The following is a 15,177-nucleotide window of genomic DNA, read 5'->3' on the forward strand; positions in this document are numbered from 1 at the left end:
AGCCAATAATATTTAATGAAGACGGAATGCACTGGCCCGTCGGGGCAACCTGAAAGCAAACCCTACTTGCCCGAATGTTTTATTTACTTGCCACGGGCTGTCGTGCAACCGTTAGTGTCAACCTGCTTCAATCCATGTAAACACACTGACACACAGTGTACATGTTAAAAACACACTTACAGTAACAAAAGTTAACCCATTAAGGCCAGACACATGGCCAAAAGTTAATTGGCCATGTGTTAATATCTGCTGTATACAATGTCAATAGTTTATGCACTATCCAATATGAACCTTACCTCTTCGTTTTGGCTGGTCATGATGTAGGATACACACAGGTTGGCCAGAACCACAGCGCTGACATTCAGGATCTGGAGAGAGAAAAGGACGCACGCTTGTAGTTATTTATCACCGGAGCAGGTTCAGACGCAAAGGGTGGTTAGGGCAGTGGTTCTCAAAGGGGGGTCCCTTAAGAGGGGTTTCCAGGGGGTCCCCAGCAAAAGTAGTTAATATAGCTCCCCCCTTTCAGAAATGTTCAAAAATAGCAGATGTACAAGCTCACAGCGCGGCACTATAAAAAACTATATTTGAAAAATATAGTTTTTATTTTTTTTTACATAAATCTTCTCTTCTGGGGGTCCCTGGCACAAATACATATCAATTTGGGGGGGGGGTCCTTGACATGAAAAGGTTTGAGAACCACTGGTTTTGGTAAACCACTTCATCATAGGAAATGTATTTCAAATCACACTGTAAACACCTGAGGGATCATCCTTTGTAAGCCTCATTTACTCAGCAGTATGACGACGTCGCTTGCAAAAAGAACAGCTCTACAAGCTAACAACACGCTGCGATGCTGCTACACGTTCTTAGTTTGTAGATCTGTTATTTTTTGGCAAGTGACACCCTGAGCAATGGAGAATTAATTAAGCTTTGGAGTCCACTCGGGTAATTCTTGTTTTATCAGGGGTTTCTGCAGGTTTCAACAGGTAAATGTACAACCATTATGAGGACCTATTTTATGTTCATACTGGAAAAAATAAAAGTATGAAAGATATGAAGTTTTTATTTTATTTTGTTAAAGTGTGATCAATACAAATTTTCTCCCCAAAATACATTTAAAAGCGACAGTTAATACAACTTTTAAGAAGTAGCATTAACCTCATAATCCAATGAATTTTTAAAAATCTGTCAAAATCGTATTTAAGACTTTTTTAAGGACCTGCGAAAACCCTATATAAACACGTGACACTCCAATTTTCCAGGATAATTTCTTTAAAAATCTCTCTCTTGTCTCAAATTCTACATTTGTTGTGTTCTGGGTTTTGTGTGAAACCCCTGCAGGAGGAGAAGGCCCAAAACAACACAGCAGAAAACAAACACCACTCCAACGAGACAAACGAGCAGATCTCATGCAAAGACAGGAGAGCACTTCAATCGTCCAAAACAGAGTGAACTGAAAAGCAGCACACAGGGCTGTTTTCAGGGGCTGTCTCTGGGTCTTGTTACCGAGGGTTTACGCTTGCAGGGACACTCCTGAATGCTACACTGCTCCAGCTAGCGAGCACAGCAATGGAACAAACAAACAAACAAACAAACAAACAGGCAGACTGTCAACAGTTTTATGTCCGGACTTGGAACTACTCCTATCGACATGCATCGTTGAGCATTGTGGTGGTGAAGGACATAGGACATGTACTTGGAGTAGTGTGTGTGTGTGTGTGTGTGTGTGTGTGTGTGTGTGTGTGTGTGTGTACACACTGTGTACACATGTACGGGTTAACCGCTTCAGCTAACTTAAAAAGGGATAGTTCACCCCCAAAATGACTTTTTTTGATGACCGGCAGCGGTTCCGGTAGGAGACACAAAGAGTCTCCTTTGTGTCTCCTACCGGAACCGCTGCCTACCGGGTCCGCTGGTCATCAAATTATTGGCTCAGGAATGCGACAAAAACGAAAAAAATATCCATGAATTCAAGTCTCCATGGGGTGACTAATCGATAGAAAAAAAGTATTTTTTTGGGGTGAACTATCCCTTTAACTCACAATTGGCATTGGTAAAGATTGGCTTTTGATCAGATATCCCCATATGAAAAGTCCCTTCAATAGTAAAAATCACTGACTCACCATACATTAGCACCAATTTTAACATCGTCAACATATTAGCGTTATTAACATGTGTGCCTTTGACATAATGGTATACATGGGGGTGAAGTGTTGAGAAATGATATGGCAACAACAAAGGAGAAACTTTGATTGTAACTGATATTGATCCACGTTTCATGAATCTACTGTAGGTTATTGGCTCTGTTTACACCTGGCATTGGAATGATTCCCCCGCAAAACGTAGATCACTGCACACAGCACATCCTTAAACTGTGGTATTTACATAAGGTTTCCCCTTAAAGGGATATTTCACTTTCAAAAAAACTTTTGGTCATTTTATGGTCTACTCAGGCCCTTGTGAACCCCCCAGACAGTTTTTAAGTTGCTTGATTCAGTATTTAGATATTTGATATTCATTTTATCAGCCACGCCCCCTTCCTATACAAACCCATTATAACTTCAAACTCAATTTTTAACCCGTTTAACCATCAAAAACACCCGTCCTTGGTTCTGGTGACTCACCCTGCCCTCCTAATGCGTGAGAGGGCCGTGTTTTTTTGATTACTTTTTTCATTTATTTTTTATATATATTTTTTTGAAAATGAAAAAATTAAATATAAAAAATAAATGAAAAAAGTAATCAAAAAAACACAGCCCTCTCACGCATTAGGAGGGCAGGGTGAGTCACCAGAACCAAGGACGGGTGTTTTCGATGGTTAAACGGGTTAAAAATAGAGTTTTAAGTTACAATGGGTTTGTATAGGCAGGGGGCGTGGCTGGCAAAATGAATATCAAATATCTAAATACTGAATCAAGCAACTTAAAAACTGTCTGGGGGGTTCACAAAAGCCTGAGTAGACCATAAAATGACCAAAAGTTTTTTTGAAAGTGAAATATCCCTTTAACTCTGACAGTGTACAAATGGAACCATATGGACCCATTAGGGTCCATTTGGTTCCATTTGTACACTGTCAGAGTTACAGACTTTTAAGCCTCCATTCAGAACCCCCGGCCTAAAGGAACCCAGAGAGTTCCTGGAATCCACTTACAGCACCCCCTGGTGGACAAATGTGCGGTCAGCGTGACAAACTAAAATACAACACATGCGTCTATCTGCACAGACAAACAGACAGCCTTGTTACAACAGTTTTACATTGCTTCACGGCACAAGAAAGCATTTACAATACTGTGTTCAATAGCGTTTACACTTTATTACGTACGTGTCCAAAACTCCATCTCGGTGTTACTTTAACTCTGAGAGTGTACAAATGGTCCATTTGGTTCCATTTGTACACTCTCAGAGTTAGAGACAAATAAGCTCTATGCACAGCAGCCATATTGGGAATGAATTTGGCCCCTTCCTTACTTCCTTCACAGGTGTTACCAATAATACTAATTAAGGCTCTGTTCCATTTAGTGTGGCACAGTGGTTTCTTATTTTCAAGGACCCCCATAACTCTGAGAATGTACAAATGGAACGAAATGGACCCTCACTAGTGAGCCAACATGCACGATATCAGCACCCTGACCAGAATGGAACAGAGTCTTCATTAGTGTCACTCATAACACCTGTGAAGAGGCCCAATTTCTTTCCAATATGGCTACGTTGCATAGAGCCTATTAAGTGACACTGAAGAATCTTGTGTATATGCTAAATGTAGTGGCCCGGGGAACCCACGAGCAACTTACGTTATCGTAGTGTTTCTTGACTATGGGCTCGTAGAAGCCGATGGCCTCCTTGTACTTGTTCTCCTGCATGAAGAGGACGTGGGCCACGTTGAGCTTCCAGGTGTCGTGCTCGTCGCAGATCTCCACCGACTTGCGGAAGATCTTCTCCACCATGGGGTAGTTGTCCCTGTTCCAGTAGATCTTGGCCTGGGCCATCAGCACCGGGATGTACCTGGGGACGAGACCATGGGGCCGGTCAGGACGTGAAGGACGTGAGGGGAGGGAGGGACATGGCCATTTAGGCGGTGTTGATTTCGTCAACTAAAACTATTACGAAAAATGTCTGTCGTCTACCTTTTTTCACTGACGAAAACTAGATAAAAAGTAAATAAAAACTAAGCTGTGATGACAATTTCGTCAACAGCTAAAAACTAGACTAAAATGTTTGGGAGGGACTATAGTGGAGAATAGATCCAGTAGAACTAAGAAAAGTCATCATCGGTCCGCCCGTGTGTCACAGACCGAAAATAGCAGATCTACAAGCTCACAACGTGTCGTGCTGCGACGCGTTGTGAGCTTGTAGATCTGCTATTTTTGGCATGCAGCTAAATGAAACTCCATTTTCAGGTGACTAAAATGTGACAAAAACGAATCAATTTAATTTTAAGACTATGACTAAAACTAAATCAAAATTTGCTGTCAAAATCCACACTGCATTTAGGACAGTTGGTTCTCAAACATTTTCATGTCGTCAAGGACCCCCAAATTGATATGTGTTTGGCCGCAGGACCCCATCTGAAAATGCTTTGTGCCAGGGACCCTCATTTTCTGCTGTTACAATGTTTTAAACATTGTTTTTCAAGATTTTAAACAGAAGGAAATAGCAGATCTACAAGCTTATATCCAATGTATATAGGTTTAAAGTGGTTAGACAGATTTTTGACATTAAGCTGTGGGTCCTCGGACACCACTTTGAGAACCATTGATTTAGGAGGAAGATGAGGGGAGAGACAGAGTCATTTAGGAGGAAAACGACAAGGCCATTCAGGAGGAAGAGAAAAGGTCACAGATGGTATGCTATGCTGGTGTTGGACAGGAGTTCGAAACAGGGATATGGATACATTTTGTTGACTCAAATGTTCTCCTCAACCTGAACTGAGAATTGTGTGTTTGTCGCTTAAGTACTTTAGACAGTTGATATTTGAAATATCAACACAGTTCAAGAATTTCTACTTCCACTTGAGCACAATTAGAGGTGTGTTTGTGTGTGTGTGTGTGTGTGTGTGTGTGTGTCTCTCACTTTTCCAGCATCTGGTCATAGTCCTGCAGTGCCTTCTTAAGGCCCTCGTTGTCTCGAGCCACTCTGACCTCTTGCACCTTTAAGGAGATGAGCAAGAACAGCACACTTCTTTATTGATAACACAATCGGTTTGCCGTTTATATATCGTCGCTGTCGGGTGGAAACCTTGTATGTCCAAAACTGTTCCCTTTTGTATGATTATTTAGCAAAAATAGACGATCTATAAGCTCCCAGTGTGAGGTTGTAGATGTGTTATTTTCACTACTTTTGTGCGACACTCTTGTGTGATGTGATGAAGGTATTCATTTATGAACAAACATAAAAATGTGAAACTTGGAGATACAAGGTTTCTGCCCGACAGACACGACATATTTATATTGGCATTGACATTGCATTTATATAAGAACCGGGCGGGCATTACCTGTATGCAACTGTTTTAAATGATTGCTGTCAACATGCAACTGTTTTAACTGTTTGTTGTCAACATTATCGTTTTGTTTTGTTGTTCTTATGTTATATATATATGTGTGTGTAATCTCGGCATCATTGTAAATGAGGGTCTCCCTCAATGATCTCTCCGAGAATCTTAAATAAAGGTTGAGTGAATTAATTATTTAGTCAGACCTACACATTGGGGAAGGGGGGGAGATTTGGTACAGAGCTCGCTGTTCCTTTAATGATCTGTATGTAGGTGAGATACTGTTATTTCCTAGTGTTTGATAGGCTAAAAGTAGACAACCACTATAGGGCACCAGAATGAAAAGTTTCACATTTAATCAACCTAATTAAACCCTATTAAACCATCTGATATTGAAACCCCATCGAGCACCGCTGGTGGTCCCCAGACCCCACTTTGAGAACCGCTGACCCATAAGATCATGTGATCATTATTGTGATGATGAAAAATTATACTGAGTCTGTACAGTATAAAGTAATATACTTGCATGCTACAATTGGACCAGTGAAAGACCATCTGTGAGCAGCGCACTGGACTCAAATCAACATCCCATGAGTCTTATAATCTACTAGTTACTTCAGAGTGGGGTAGAGCAGTGGTTCTCAACCTGTGGGTCAGGACCCCCAGGGGGGACCACATGCTTTTGGGGGGTCCCCAGATGACAGTGAGTGAAGTGACAATTCAAGGACTTAATACCTCAAAAAGAAGAAGAAAAAGAAAAGAAAAAGACCATTACTGCATCAAAAGTATAATCAACAAACTACACTAAAAACATTGGCCAAATTGTCAAATGATATAAGAAAGAGGCAGAAATTGTGAAAATAGCCGATCTACAAGCTCACAAGTGAGCTTGTAGATCGGCTATATTTCACAATATTTATTTGAGGAACCGTCGAACCGAGTCAAACTAAATGTAATGCCTCAACTCCTACAATTGCTTTTCAGGGTGGGGGGTCCCCAGTTCAAATATGATTATTTTGAGGGGGTCACGGCCTGACATCCGCTTTATTTTCTAAAGAAAAATTCAGCTTAGATGAAAAGCGTTTTGAAATGATGTGAGCCAACCAGTCTGTCTCCAGAGACTAGAGGGAGAAAAGACATGGAGGCATGAACGCTGAAGAATTTTCCTGCATCCTTTGCACCTTTTTTTTGCCACTTCATTTATGTGTGTGTTGTGTTTGTGTCGCTTCTATTACTATTTTTAAGTCACTGTCTGCAACCATATTGTACTGGGTGGGACATGAATACAAGCTGAAGTGCACCTGTTTGGCCAGCTTGCGTAGCTGCTCCGTCAGCTTGGCGTTCATCTCGTCGAACTTCCTGAAGGCCTGTTGAACCGAGACAGACAGGAGGGCAAACATTAAGAACCTTACAACGGTTCTTTCACAGAACAGAAGGAAATAGACGGCCATGGTTCTCAGCTCAACTGATTACTACTCCACACAGTCCACAGGGTCCATTTGGCTCCATTTTCGTAAAATGAACACTCACAATTTTTTGCAGCGTAGATTTCCATTCTACCAGCTAGTTGATTGCATTCCCACCGTGGCCAGAGAGAATACTCGATTCGGACTGGCCGTAGAGGGAGCAATATTTTGAGATAATTGCACACATAACGTAGCGTAGCGGCCTCATCGCTGTTCTAAATTAATACGCGCTTGATAAACAACATTGTAGTGTACTCAGCCGGTACTCATTTCTAGGTCATTATTACAGCTTCTCCCACTTGCTGGAGTAGTAATGCAATGTTTATTCCGAGGTTGATGAAGTAGATAGTGCCAAGTGCCAACGTTAAGTTTCTAATCTCTCAAAAATAAGTGGCTGTGGAATAAGCAGGATAATCAACGCCAAGCTGTGTGGTTACTGCATCTAAAAATGTCGTACTCTGCAGAGGCAGACCTCCCCCCACCCTCCATTTCGTGTTGGGTGGGGGAGGGGTAGGTAGCCTCTGCATTGTTCATACATTCTAGATAATCTTGTGTCTTGTCGTTGATTATCCTATTTCATGCATCTAGTGTGCCATGAATCCATGTCAAAGCTGCTCCCTGATTAAATGGGAACCAAAACCAGGAGTTATCCGGGGACCCCCAGTTATCCTGGTACCAGGGGGGCCCCCAGCATTTTATAAATATATATTTTAAAGCGAGCATTTTTAACTCAAATCTTTGCTTCTGAAGGTCCCCCTGGCACAAAACATTTTCAGATGGCCAACTATTATATCAATTTAGGGGTCCTTGGCACAAAAAGGTTTGAGAACCGCTGATCTAGGGTCATTTTGAGAAAAAGCTGTGTGCATCGTTCTGAACAGTGTTACCTCTTCTGGCGCTGTCTGGCAGGTCAACATGGCGTCCAGGAACTCATACAGGTACTGAGGACCGAAAAAAAAAGAATCTCAATATCAGCACACAAATAATCGTTGCTGTCGGGCAGCAACCTCTTATTTCCATATTCTAACTTTTTGTGTTTTTTTCCCCCGGCACAAAGCGATGCATTTTGAGCTTGTAGATCTGCTACTTTTGCTATTTTTGAAATTGAATCCTGAGAAGTAACAGTTTTGGACGTATGAGGTTCCCTCCCAACGATATCATGGTTTGTATGGAGTGTTACTCATTGGTGGAAAGTAACTACCGGTAAGTATATTTACTCAAGTACTGTACAAGTACAATTTTACTTAATTTTACTTAACTTGAGTTCAACTTTTCTATACTCCACAACATCTCAGAGGCAAATATTGTACTTTTTTTTTTTTTACTCCACTACAACTATTTGACAGCTTTAGCTACTTGTTACTTAATACAGAGTATACATTAACAAATAAATGAAGATGTAATATAGGTTAAACTACCCAGCAGCACATAAAGTCATTCAAATCAGCTTCACAATTACCAGCTGCAACAGTAAAGCGATGAACACATTAATGCATTATAATTACAATACAATAATATGATTGTGAAATGGACGAGTTCTGCATAATGAGTACATTTATATTTACTTGTGTAATTTCTTGGCCAGTTCACACTTCTAAAAGAGACCTTTGTCGTCTCAATGTGATTTTACTGCTATAATAAATACACATACTGTAAGTATATTTTTTTATGACAATACTTTGTACTAATACTCAAGTACAATTTTGAATACAGGACTATTTCTGCATTGTGGTATCGCTACTTTAACTTTAGTACTTACTACTGGTATTACTTACTTACCGGGGAGAGGAACTTGTACGTAAGGTGAGCCTTGTCAGCCAACACATCAGCAGCCAGGTCAAAATACTGAGAGAGAGAGAGAGAGAGAGAGAGAGAGAGACAGACAGACAGACAGACAGACAGACAGACAGACAGACAAACAGAGACAGAGAGATGTTGTTGTTGTTTATTTTAGATCCGCATTAGTCACTGCCTCAGCAGGGGTCAAACAGCACAATTAAAAACATTACAGTGCAATTATAAAATTGACAAGCAAAAGTAAAACAACAATTAAAGAACCAATACAATATACCCATTCACACACATACCAAAGACAAAAAACAACGGTTATCCTAAATGACAAAAAAAACATGAATAGAAATATGACATAAAGTACATACAAAATCAAGAAAGAAATAGAGCATGTATCAATATAGCAATATAACAACACACTGAACTGAATTTAACTCATGACAAATATAATAAACTGACAAACGTTAGACACAATCTAAAGCGATCTCTTTCCGCATTACATCTCTTCTCAGTCTATTCTTAAAACCAACTCTGCTCTTAAAACTAAATATAGACAGACACAGAGAGCGTGACTCAAGCCAACAGTGTCATTAATACCATTTTAATGAAATGGTCTCTGTGGTGTGTGAGCAGAGGGGGGGGGGGACTGCTGGGTGCTAGTTTTTCATTAACCCATTAAGACCTGACGCTGATTCAAAAAATGTCTTCGAAATCCTAACAGTTTTCTGAAAAACGTTTGTTTCTATATCAGTGGTGCTCATGACTGTGTCATGTCAAGGATCCCAAAAATGATATGAATTTGGCCGCCGACCACCATCTCAAAATATTTTGTTCCAGGGACCCCCAGAAGAAAAGATTTGAGTTAAAGATGTTTGCTTTGAAAGAAATACAAATACAAGTATATCTCTGCTGTCGGGCAGAAACTACAAAATGTTCATTTTTCAGGAAATGACAACAACTAAACAAAAAGTGGAGTTAGGAGGGTTTGTTCATCATTGATAAGAACAGCTGAATGGACCTCCAAGCTCACAATGAGGCTGGAGGTCAAAAGGGGTGGAGCCTGGAGTCAGCAAAGCCAGCTAACTCCACCCCCCTTTGGTGGAGTTAGCTGGTTTAGCAGAAAGTTTGAGGATCCAATGGAGTTAACTGGTTTTGTCAGAGGCGCTTTTTAATACTTTTTATTGGTTCAACATTTTGTTAACCAACACACAGACATAAAGGGTGTTCAATAGCACTGATTTATGGGAAAAAATGCAAAAGCGGAAAAATGGAGTTAGCTGGTTTCTGCCCGACAGCAACGAATATGTATGTGTGTATATATATATATATTTTTTAAAGATTTGCAAAAAAAAGTTCAACATTTTTCAAAAATAGCATATCTACAAGCTCATAGCTATGTGCTTGTATATCTACTATTTTTGAATAGCCAACCAATGTGCAATAGATATAGCTAAAATCTAAAATGACACAGACGCTTTCCCGGTTTTAATGGGTTAAGGCTTGCACCACGTGGAGAGGGGGTGAGATCCTGCTTCCTGATGCAAAACAATTACAAACCCACACCGGCAGAAACACTCATTAAACAGACCAGCGGGTGCGTTCTTCATGAGAAAGAAGCAGTTGCGTTCTAACACACCGCGGCTGTGCATAGTAAGTTACATGGGAGAAAGGCGTGAGCCGGGCAAGACGACAAAACGTTGCTGTCAGGCAGAAACCTCTTACTGTATCTCCATATTCTAACTTTTTGTGTTTTGCCGTGCTTGATCGTACTAACTACAGCGTCACACAAAAGCATCAAAAACTACTAAACTAGTAAAAATAGTCGATCTACAAGCTCACAACGCGTCGCGATGCGACGTGTTGTGAGCTTGTAGATCTGCTATTTTCACTATTTCTAAAGGTTTTTTTTTATGTATTTTTTAATGGAATTTGGATTTTTTATGAATAATTGTGATTAAGAAATACGGAAAAAGAAATTGAAAATCTTTTGAAATATACATATATATAATTTTTTTAATAAGAAACGAGTCGCGTCCCATAAAAATGGGTCCCGACCCACTGTTTGGGAACCACTGCCTTAAAACCTAACCTCAAATACCACGCCCACCTGGGCGAAACACCTGGGAAGGAGGGAGTCCCGCCCACCACCACGAGTTCATGAGTTCGAGTCCACCGTGGTGCGTCCGGCTTTTTCGGGCATCTATGCGAACACATTTGGCCCGTGTTCAGGGGAAGGAAGCCGGGCTGGGAGGGTGGTATTGGTCATTGCACGTACTCCTACCGCCTGGAGGCTCCCAGAGTTGAATTAACACGCTCTCAATTTCAATTTACGTACGTCCTTTTCACAAACCGCATATAGAGTGCAGTGGGACTCCGACTGGCACAAGCCTTTTATGGTGTTTTTTTACCTCATAGTTGCAGTAGAGGAGCAGTACATTTTAAAGGAGACACTGTTTATGTTTAGATGTATTCCTCAAATTCCACAATTCAAAAAACTCACTTGATATTAAGGATTTTTTTTTGTGCAACTGTCTTCTCAACTTTATTGTGCCCAATGCTTTGGAGTTTCACCCTGTTGTATAGACAGTGTATGAACCTCTGATGAACCAGGTCACACTCAGGACGTGTACGGTACATTCTGGAATGTTTTGAATGCCATTAAATTGCATACTTCAGAAGAGGAGCACAAGTGTTTTATGGCGGTTGGTTTACCTCATACTTTCAGTAGAGGAACACACGCATTTTATGGTGGGTTTTACCTCATACTTGCAGTAGAGGAGCAGCAGGTTACCGAAGGTGACCGGGGGGAAGGGGACCTGCTGGAGGAGGAAGGCCAGCTTCTCAAAGCCCTCCGTGGGCTTCTTGTCCATGTTCATCAGAGCCTGGTTGTGGAGGGTCACCGCGTCCAGCTCCTATGGCGGGAACGCACACGCACACACACACACACAAAATCTAAATCCTAACAGTTTTTTGAAAAAAAATCTAAAACATTTTTTTTTAAAGATTTTTCAAAAATAGCAGATATACAAGCTATATGAGCTTCTATATCTGCTATTTTTGAATAGCCAAAGAAATCTTAAATGACACAGATGCGTTCCAGGTCTTAATGGGTTATGCCCTAATAGATCTGCTGATTTTTATTTGTTTTTAAATACTTTTTGAAAATGTTCGCCTATAATGACATGCCCAAAGTAGGAACGGACTTCATGTTTACACATGGTTTATAAACAAGCAGTCAAGGAAGGAACAGATTGTTAATGTGGAAAATTAAACAGTGGACCCAGGATACACTATATCCGAACGCAGAGGAAAAAGAGAAGGTACGAGAATTCTCTTTTTATCAGCTATAAGTTAACTAATGGGAGCGGCCGTGGCTCAGGAGGTAGCACCTTGGGAAACGGAAGGTTGCCGGTTCGATTACCTCCCCTGGGTTAGTATCAAAGTGTCCTTGAGCAAGACACTGACCTCCTAATTGCTCCTGATGAGCAGGTTGGTGACCATTGGTGTCTGTGTGAATGTGTGTGTGAATGTAAGGCACATTATAAAGCGCTTTGGACAAAGGTGCTTTGTAAATGCACCATTTACCTTTAAAAAAAAAATGTAATTAAATATTTAAAAAAGAATAGCTATGTGTTGTGAGCTTGTATATTTTCACCATAGTGAGCCAAGTATAAAATAGAGCATAAGGGATCGTGGCTTCCCTGCTTGCGAGTCTTTTGTTGTGTTGTGTATGAGGTGGACTGCAAAAAAATTGACCTTGACCAAGTTGAATTTGAAAACACACCTACGCGTGCACACACACACACACACACACACACACACACACACACACACACACACACACACACACACTACATGCAGTAATGTAAAAAAAAAAACATTGGGAAATGGCAGAAATACCTCTTCTGATCTGGGGGGCATGTCGGTCAAGGCATCCTGCGCACCTTCCACTGGAGAAATCCACATACAAATAAAAACAACAGAAAAGGAGCGGTCCATTTCAGTTAGCATGTTTCCATTTCTGTTGTTCATTGTTTGCATATATATGATGTGGTGTGGAGATGAGAAAGTGTGGTGCGTGTGAGTGTGTGTGAGAGTGTGTGTGTGTGTGTGTGTGTGTGTGTGTGTGTGTGTGTGTGTGTGTGTGTGTGTGTGTGTGTGTGTGTGTGTGTGTGTGTGTGTGTGTGCGTGTGTGTGTGTGTGTACGCCGTAAAATCCTTAGTGTTCATTTATCCATTTGTAAGTTAAATGAACACTGAGTATTCTACTGTGTAGCGTAGGGTAGTAAAACCTGTCTTTTTGAGATAAAAGGGAGTCTGGAGTCTTTCCGTGTGGGTGCTCACTCTACCGTCCCACCCCCTCCTTCTCCTCTCTCTCTCTCTCTCTCTCATGTTTACTTGTTTTGATCCTGAAGTCTCTCTGTCACTCTTTCCTCCACTCCCCTCTCAGTCTTTCTCTCCATGTCTACTTCCCTCTCCATGTCTAATCCCGCTCTTTGTAAATTTCTTCCATCTGTCATTCACCTCGCTTCTCTTTCCTATGCATCTCTCTCTCTCTCTCTCAGCCCCCGCCCCCGTCAACACAACATTTGGAGCGACGCCCACTGCACTCTGGTTGGTCGGGGAAATGAAACACTTCCTATACCCGCGCCGGAACACCGACTCGCTGGTCCAGGCTTTTATTTTTGAGCAAAACTAAAAAATGAAAGCCTGGAGATCGAGGCTATACTCTCTGAGCTGCCGTCCCCCTGTGTGCGGATGACGTGTGTCAGCGTTCTCTCACAGTTCTTCAGCTGGTACTGGATGGCGGCCTTGAGGTTGAAGCTCTCCACCAGCGCCGTCTCGTGCAGCACCAACGTGTTGCCCACGCTGCGCACGTCGATGCCGTCCGTGGTCACGCCCACGTTCAGTTCTGTGGAACGGACGCAAGCGCCACGAGACAAACATTCAAGTCCGTTAAAGGGGCTACACCATGAATTTCATTTTTTTTTTTGGTTTTTAGTATTTTTTGGGCTCCCCAGTGTCTCTTGTACCCCAAAAAATATATTTTTTTTACATTCAGTCATTCATGCTCATTTCATGGATTTCCTGAATGGGCGTGTCTGAACAGGCCATTTCAGAATGGCTGTGCAAGTGATGTCACTTGCACAGATTTTGCATTGACGATGGCCAGACAGAATTGCTCAGTAGCTCCCCCCTGCCCAATAGGACGTTTTGGTATTGCAGCTGAAAAAGCTTGGAATGGCAGACAGTCAGATTGTGAGAAAAAATATCTGGATGTTTTTTAGGCTTACAACCTGTTTAAAACGTATTAGGGGGCAATATTTATATATAATATATATTTTTTTAATTCATGGTGTAGCCCCTTTAAATCATTTTGCGCTGCAATCCAAGTGGTGTTCTGCTGCACCTACTTCCTTCATTTTAATGCCTATTTTGGCCCGCCATAGTAAATGACTTTATAGCAACTTAAAGGTAGGGGAAGTGATATTTTTTGGTAATTATAATTTTTTGGTTAAAAATGTATATTCTGACAGTAATCATTGCTACAGAGCGTTTGTTTCATTTAAGCCGATCAGGAGAGAGCATTGAAAATGCATTTTCTGTTTGATAAACAGAAGCTGGAGAGACATGGGAGACTCCTTTTACTGAACAAACTCTCTATAGAGCGCAGAAGTCCTGACGTCACTCGTTCATCCCCTGGGTCGTAAAGTAATTTCTCTATGGAGAATAACATTGGGTCATCTTAGAATCGTCTCATATAAGAATCGTGGTCCAAAAATAAACAAACCGTCTCGGCGATATTGTCAGGGAGGTGGCTTGTATCGTTTATGATAGTCAGTCACTCATATTTGATACAGTCTGTTTCTAGCGAAAATTTTACTAATTCGGCGGAAGTAACATTATCGTTTTCTCACCGGGGTCATTTATTTATTTTTGGAACACAGTTCTTATTTGACGCGATATTAAAGACGTCTATGGGGATTCAGAACGGGGGTGGAAAACCACGAACCAGGTAGGATGTGTAAATTACGTCAGACTTCGGTGCTCTATAGCAATGAGTACTATCAGAATATAGAGCTATTTAACACTTACTTTAACCAAAGTAAATCACTTACCCTTCCTTTAAGCTCTAATTTATATTTTCAAACATTTCCAAAAATACTCAATCTACGAGTTCACAATGTGTCGCAACCCTAGCCCTAAATAAATAAATACATTTTGGGTCTGGATAACAATTTTATCCAGCATATAGGATAAACAAGTGAAACTGGTAGTGATTAAACAAAAAACTAGTAGACATAATCCAGGTACCAAGTACTTTTGCCCAAAGGAAAACCTAAATAGTCAAGTGGATTGGAGTGGAGGTGAGCTGGTCGTATGCAGTGGAAGAAGCACTGTGTGTTGGTTTGTATGGAGCGATACGTAGGCG

General features: G+C 41.1%; 2 protein-coding genes across 2 annotated transcripts in view; one reads left to right on the top strand and one right to left on the bottom strand.

The window, feature by feature from the left end:
• Positions 1 to 1,387, top strand: part of cUnh16orf89 (chromosome Un C16orf89 homolog) — a 35,910-nt gene extending 34,523 nt beyond the window's left edge. The window contains exon 9 of the mRNA XM_084070982.1: positions 1,342 to 1,387. The gene's annotated coding sequence lies outside the window, so the exon portion shown is untranslated. The remainder of the gene's footprint in view (positions 1 to 1,341) is intronic.
• Positions 1 to 15,177, bottom strand: part of ift70 (intraflagellar transport 70) — a 30,664-nt gene that overhangs the window by 8,942 nt on the left and 6,545 nt on the right. The window contains exons 6-14 of the mRNA XM_084070599.1: positions 13,528 to 13,656; positions 12,646 to 12,695; positions 11,505 to 11,657; positions 8,734 to 8,799; positions 7,842 to 7,895; positions 6,790 to 6,855; positions 5,071 to 5,147; positions 3,792 to 4,002; positions 297 to 368 (exon numbers count right to left, since the gene is read on the bottom strand). Of these exons, the coding sequence (XP_083926725.1) occupies positions 297 to 368; positions 3,792 to 4,002; positions 5,071 to 5,147; positions 6,790 to 6,855; positions 7,842 to 7,895; positions 8,734 to 8,799; positions 11,505 to 11,657; positions 12,646 to 12,695; positions 13,528 to 13,656 (878 nt within the window). The remainder of the gene's footprint in view (positions 1 to 296; positions 369 to 3,791; positions 4,003 to 5,070; positions 5,148 to 6,789; positions 6,856 to 7,841; positions 7,896 to 8,733; positions 8,800 to 11,504; positions 11,658 to 12,645; positions 12,696 to 13,527; positions 13,657 to 15,177) is intronic.

Source organism: Gymnoscopelus microlampas, assembly GCF_963454915.1.
Source record: "Gymnoscopelus microlampas genome assembly, chromosome: 11".
NCBI classification, from domain to species: domain Eukaryota; kingdom Metazoa; phylum Chordata; class Actinopteri; order Myctophiformes; family Myctophidae; genus Gymnoscopelus; species Gymnoscopelus microlampas.